General features: G+C 49.1%; 1 protein-coding gene across 1 annotated transcript in view; it reads left to right on the top strand.

The window, feature by feature from the left end:
- The first annotated feature begins 602 nt into the window (after positions 1–602).
- LOC125025991 overlaps positions 603–6,945 on the top strand; it is a 9,049-nt gene continuing 2,706 nt past the window's right edge. Inside the window, exon 1 of the mRNA XM_047614356.1 lies at positions 603–1,462. Coding sequence (XP_047470312.1) covers positions 802–1,462 — 661 coding nt within the window. The 5' untranslated portion in view covers positions 603–801. The remainder of the gene's footprint in view (positions 1,463–6,945) is intronic.

Here is a 6,945-nt window from a genome sequence, read left to right as displayed (position 1 = left end):
GATCAGGAAGGGGTGGTGTGGGGCGTGGGTGAATGGGCGAGTCTTCGGGAAATTATGAATGGGTCGCATCGGGGGCGGTGTGCGCGAGAGAGAGTACGGCGGAGGGGGAGAGGGCTGGAGGGTCGGACGGTGGTGGTAGCGTGGTGGAGGATGGAGGAGGAGGGTGGGGTGGGGGGGGGGGTAGAATGACGTGGTGGGTATGTGCCCGCCAGACTTCTAGACTAGTGTTGCGTCAGATTTTGTAGGATGTTACAAGATACACCTATTGTGTCTTCGTTTTCTGGTAAATTTCCATGGATTTTTCCCGTCATTCAGCTGGCATTGAAGGGAATATGTCAATGGATCCGTAGCGAGAAAAAGCATCATACAAGCACGGCCAGTGGCGGGCACGTGGTACAAACATGTTGTGACAGGTAGAGCGTGCGCAGGGGGTACAGCTGCCTGGGACCATATCTCTCGTATCAGAATGACCCGTCATGTTGGGCGAAGGAATGCGTGTTTTCGAATTGGACAATGAAGCGAGAGTGAGATAAAGATAAACATCTGAAGTGTGGTGTAACGCTGCAGCGAGTAGAGGGGGCGCGAGCGGTATAAGACGCCGCCGTGAGCCTCCCGCAGCCAGTCTCGCGGCGACCCTGCACGCTCTCGCGACCCCCGACACGGACGGACCTGCCCAGCGCCGCCGCCTCCTGGTCACTCGCCGCCCCTGTGAAGCGACTTGTGCTCGTTGAGGAGGACTGACCCTCGACCGTTGTAGTTATAGTGCACAGTTCGTGCTCAGAAGACTTAGAGTGTAGTGTGATGCATCAGGTGCTGCTGGTGCTACCCCTGCTGCTGCTGGCCCTGCTTGTGCCTGCTGCTTGCTTCCACGTGCCCTCTGTCGAGTCCGTGACTGGCCGCGGCGGTCAGTCCCTTGAGGTGTCTCGGGATGCGGTAGCGGTCACGCCTCCCGACGCCGCGCTCGACCCCTCCCGCCTTCGCCGCGCCCTCCGAGCGCTCCTTGACCTCAACGACGGGGAGCTGCAGGCGCTGATGGCGGGGGTGCCGCCCCACACCATGGCGCCGCGCATTGCCCCCTCGACCGCCTTCTTCCTAGCCGGCAGCCGAGCGTACCTGGAGCGCCTTCAGACGATCCTGTCTACCTCAGAAGACACGTCCTTCAGCCAGAGCACGTGGAACCCAAAGATCGCTCGGCGCCGCAAGAAGGGCCACTCCGCCAGGTACGACGACGAAGACATCCGGAGCTCGGAGGCGGACGAGTCCGAGAACGATCCCGACAGCATCCTCGGGGCCCTGACGGAGCTGTCGGCCTACCTAGCCGGCGAAGGCGAGGCCGAAGACGCCGTCGTCCAGGAGCGGTCCCGGCGCTCGCACCACGGGCGAGGGCGCAAACACCAGACACAAGCACACACGTCGCGGCAATACGAAACCCATCATTATCTCTACTATCTCCGCTCAGGAAGTGAGTACATAACGATTTTATGGTTAAAAAAAGTTTAAACAACAACAACAAAAACACAACTGCAACGATAGTAAAACAAACTATTGCAAAGACGTTATAACCGATGTGAAATTCGTCTAGATCTCACGTCCATTCACAAAGATTGTCACCCCTCGCTGGCCGCCAGTGTGTCTCACGGTGAGCCCTAACAGCAATAGTGAGAGAGTTGTCCCTTCACTTACGTCGGTCGTACACGTTTTTAATAACTCGCTTGTGCAGTCTCGCATGGCCTCATTGTCGTATTTATCACCTGGAGTATGAACGCTGTGGAGTGATGCTTCTCGCTGGATTATTAAATGGGCAAAAGATTAAGTTTCCGAAGTTTGTGGAATATGTTGGTCTACCTGTGGCTCTGTCAGAATCTGAAAGGTTATTTGGGATTCTAAATACTTGGCTGTTCAGTTGGAGACGAAACCTCTGGTGTTGTTCGTGCATGTTTGCTTATAACATGAGCAAGTTTTTAATGCCAAAACATGAACAGATGTATGAGTAAGCTGCCCCCTCCCTCTCTCTCTCTCTCTCTCTCGTTCGCTCGCTTGCTCTCGCTCTGTCTCTTCTCTCTCTCTCTCTCTCTCTCTCTCTCTCTCTCTCTCTCTCTCTCTCTCTCTCTCTCTCTCTCTCTCTCTCTCTCTCTCGCTCGCTCTCTCTCTCTCTCTCGCTCACCTGTATTTCTGGCTATCTGTCTACCTGCTTATCTATCTACTTACTTGTTTATCTATCTATCTATCTGTCTGTATGCACACACACACACAAAAAAAAAAAAAAAACAAACACGCGCGCGTCCTTTGTGCCTTCTATCATCTCCTCTTTATTTTACACTCATCTTCCATCCTCCTATTTTGTTTTAACTTCCCTCCCCCTCCCCTTCCCCCTCATTCTCCTTCATCTCACCTTCCTCATTCCTCTCGCCCTCTTCCTTCCTTTCCCATTCTTCCTCCTATTCCTCTTCCTCCTCCTACTCCATCTCTTTACCTTCCTCTAACTCCTTTACCCCTCCCTCTCCCCCTCCTTCTCTTTCCCTTAACCTTCCTCACTCATCACCCCCTCCTCCTTCCCTTCATCTTCTTCCTTCTACTCCTCCTTGCCCTCCCTGCACCTTCCTCTTACTCCTCCTCCTCCTCCTCCTCCTCCTCCTCCTCCTCCTTCCCTTCACCTTCCCCTCACGCCTTTTCCTCTCTCCCTCCTCCTTCCCTTCCCTTCACCTTTCTCACTCCTCTCTCTTTCTCCCCTTCTCCTTCTCCTCCTCCTCCTCCCCCCCCCCTCCTCTTCCTCTGTCTTCTCCCTGTGGGTACTCCCGCGTCACCAGCTGGCCAGTTTCACCTGATAATAGTAATGACGACCAATAGATTGACGTGTCCTGAGCTCTCGTTGGAGTGACCACGGAAGTCATTTGGGTCTCATGACATTTGCCGTTGCTGGAGAAGGTGGGGAGTGTATGTTGCTTACTTTTATGATGTATATGTATGTGTATATGTATATGTATATGTGTATGTGTATGTATGTATATGTGTATATATATTTTTGTCTCATTTCGTTGTAATGATTTTGTAGACAAAGAACGTGAACATACATCAGACACATTGACATGCACACACACACACACACACACACACACACACACACACACACACACACACACACACACACACACACACACACACACACACACACAACCACAAACAATCACACACATTTCAAAAACTCGCACACAAATACACCCACCCCTAACGAGGCACCGTTGTCACCGCGGAGTGCCAGGCAAGGGTGCCACGCGCGAAGGACAGTGACACAAGACAGTCGCCGAAACAAAAGACAAGGAGGGTGTTCGTCCCTTTCCTCGTCGTGGGAATTCGTTCATTAAGAGCAACTCCAGCGTTCACCTTTATCGGAAGGAAGAACTCTTAACTGCTGTCAATTACCCATACACGCTATCATACCGCTAGGCAGAGTTGCTTTTCAAAACTACGTTAAAAAACAACAACACCGTCATCACTTGTCAAATCTAGTAAGAACAACTTTCAAACTACTTATAAACTTCTCATTACTTGTCAGATTCTAATAAAATCTCCGAGAAAATCGTATGATGGAACAAATGCGAATGGATTTTGTGCCACAAACTCATTTTAAAAGTATCTCTAAATATAGACAAATAACGCAGAGAATCCGAAGAATAACAAGACCTAACCGCTAACAAACCTCCGACGCTAACAGAACGCCATTAGAACCCCCTAGAAACTATCACTAACTACTTAAAAAAAAAAACCGCTAACTGTTCCGTCATTGACTAACAAGCCAAAACGATAACAAACCCAACACCATACGAGGATATTTCAAACAAGGCTAATCGTCTCGCCACGAATGCGCTAAAAAAAAAAAAAAAAAAAAAAACGCTAACAAAACTGAAAAAAGCTAACAAACCTCGAAAGTGCTAACAAGCCGCTACTTAACAGACAATGTGAACGATCTCATAAGGAAGGGGAAAAAACAGACTTTTATTATTCTCTTTTATTTATCTATTTTTGCCGCTTCGCTTTCTTGTATTGTCAATTAGGTTTCGTAATGTGTATTGTGTCGACAGAGCTTTGGCGTTTGGATATATTTTTTTTTTCATGTTTCGCATTTTCGCATTTTCGTGGCTAGAGTAACGGTTTAAGTGAAGAGAGAGAGATAGAGAGAGAGAGAGGGAGAGAGAGAGAGAGAGAGAGAGAGAGAGAGAGAGAGAGAGAGAGAGAGAGAGAGAGAGAGAGAGAGAGAGAGAGAGAGAGAGAGAAGAGAAGAGAGAGAAGAGAGAGAGAGAGAGAGAGAGAGAGAGAGAGAGAGAGAGAGAGAGAGAGATAGAGATAGAGATAGAGATAGAGATAGAGATAGAGATAGAGATAGATAGAGATAAATGGAGATAGATAAATAGATAGATAGATAGATAGATAGATAGATAGATAGATAGAGAGAGATAGATAGATAGATAGATAGATAGAGCGAGAGAGAGAAAGAAAGTGAGAGAGAGAGAGAGAGAAAAGAAAAAGAAAGAGAAGACAGATGGGGAGACGGAAATCCCGTGCAACAAGTGTTGACTTCGTAAATGTCATTGGAAAACTATCTTCACTCTAGATCTTCATAATGGTTACGTCACAAATGTAGTGACATACACTATATGCGCGGTAACAGCGCTTATGCATGATAAAAGAATACATTATGCAAATATCCACGCGAAAGGGTTAGAGACAACCTCAATCCGGTCACACCAATTCGCTCTTTATTTCTATAAACTATTATACTTGATCATTTGATGAGGCTGATTGAGGACGAGAGGTAGGTGACGAAGGTAAGGGGAAAGAAAAGGTGAGTAGGAGGGGAAAGGGAGGAAGAAAAGAGGGGACGAGGAATAAAAGCAAGAGGGGTGTGAGAGAGAAAGAGGGAGGGGGCAGAGAGGGGGATGGTAGTGTCGGGTAGGAGGGAGGAAGGGGAGAGGGGGCGGGAGATGGGGTGGTAATAGCAGGGGGAGGGAGGGAAGGATAGGAGGGAAATGGGAGGGCAAGGGAAGCGGTGGGGTGGCAGGGAGGGTGTGTGTGGGGGGATGAGGGGGAGAGGGAGGAGAAGGGAGGGGGGGGTCACAGAGGTGGGCAGTCAATAAAGTTGCAGCAACGGGAGAGGTGCGGGGGCGGATGTTATGAGGGATGTTATGCCCTTCTCGCCCGCGCGACTTCACCTCGCTCTCGGCCTCTCCTATCTGTCTCTCGGTCTCCTCCGGTCTCCTCCGGTCTCCTTCGGCCTCCTTCGGTCTTCAATCTCTCGTGTCTGCCTCACGCTTGTCATTGATCACTTCACGAAGGTTGTCTCCCTCGTATCATTATTGCATTTGCTTCTTTCATTGTCCCACCGGCTGGCAGTCCACGATTTAATGTTTAAAAAAAAAAGTAATTCTGATATCAGGTTTCGGCTATGACGCATTTCATTCATATAGACTCATCTTTTTTTTCCTTTACGAAATCGCAGATTGGTTAAATGTGGGACAAGTGAAATCGAATGTGTATGAGAGAGAGAGAGAGAAAGAGAGAGAGGGAGAGAGAGAGAGAGAGAGAGAGAGAGAGAGAGAGAGAGAGAGAGAGAGAGAGAGAGAGAGAGAGAGAGAGAGAGAGAGAGAGAGAGAGAGAGAGAGAGAGAGAGAGAGGGGGAGAGAGAGAGAGAGAGAGACTAATAGACTGATAGATAGCTAGATAGCTAGATAACTAGATAACTAGATAGATAGAAAGACATATAGAAAGATAGAACGACAGATAGGCAGATAGGCAGACAGACAGATATAAATAGACATACAAATAGATAGATATATATACAGAGAAAGATTTAAAAAAAAATAGAGAACGAGAGAAAAAGAAAGAGGAAGACACAGAACGAAATGAAGATACGGATATAGAGAGATAGAGAGAGAGAGAGAGAGAATGAATGAATGAATGAAAAAAAAAAAAAAATCATCCGGAAGACATGCCACGTTAGGTGTGTGTGTATCATTGATTACCTATTCTCACTGAGCTCGAGGTGGTTGCTGAGGTATCGGGGCAAGAGTGTGTCTCACCCCAACCCACCACCCCCTTCCCCCGCGGGCTTGGACGGGAGTATTGGGCGGTTAGATCACAGCGGATACGTGGGGGCATGAGTGCGTCTTTTGTGCTGCGAAGGGAGCTGTCACCGAGGCTCCGCTAATCGAGCCTCCGCCCACGCTCCGAGGCGAGGTGGGAGGGGGGGGGGGTGAGGGTGAGGAGGAGGGTGGCGATGGAAGGCAGATGATGATGATGATAATGAGGATGAGAAGAAGTGTAGGAAGAGGAGCAGGGTTGGAAGAAAAAAGCGAAGAAAAGGAAAACGAGAAGGAGAGGTAGAAGTTGAGGGTGAGGAAGAGGAAGAAAAGAGGGTGTATGCGAAGGAGGAAGAGACAGCGAAGACGAGGCATATGACGGGAAATTAGTTGAAAAAAGGGGGAGGAGGAGAAAGAGGAGGAAGAGAAGAAGTAGAAGGAGAAGGAGATAGAGAAATAGGCAGAGGAGGGGGAAGAGGAGGAGGAAGAGGAGGAGGAGGAGGAGGAGGAGGTCCCTGCGCGCCTGCAATACCTCGTGCTGCACCTAATGGACGCTCGCCACTCTGACTTATGAGGCCCCGCGTGAGGCATTGTAGGATTTCGAGCGATGCGTGACGTCATTATTTCGATCGTCCGACCCGACTTGAAGTCTCCTCTCACGGCCCGCGGAGGCTGACATGGTATAGCTCGCGGCTGGCATGACCCGCAGCTGGCACGATCTTTCCAAGGACTCCTTCGCTCGCGCTGCCAAGAAGTGATCAGAACTCATGCCAGTGTAGTCACAATGGCATAATACAAGGCTACAAACGCTCGCATATTCAAACTATAAAGGAATAAATATGTCCAAAAAATAAGTATACTCGGCTGCTCT

Source organism: Penaeus chinensis, chromosome 1 (genome assembly GCF_019202785.1).
Source record: "Penaeus chinensis breed Huanghai No. 1 chromosome 1, ASM1920278v2, whole genome shotgun sequence".
Taxonomy (NCBI): domain Eukaryota; kingdom Metazoa; phylum Arthropoda; class Malacostraca; order Decapoda; family Penaeidae; genus Penaeus; species Penaeus chinensis.
This window is presented reverse-complemented; position numbering and strand designations above follow the sequence as displayed.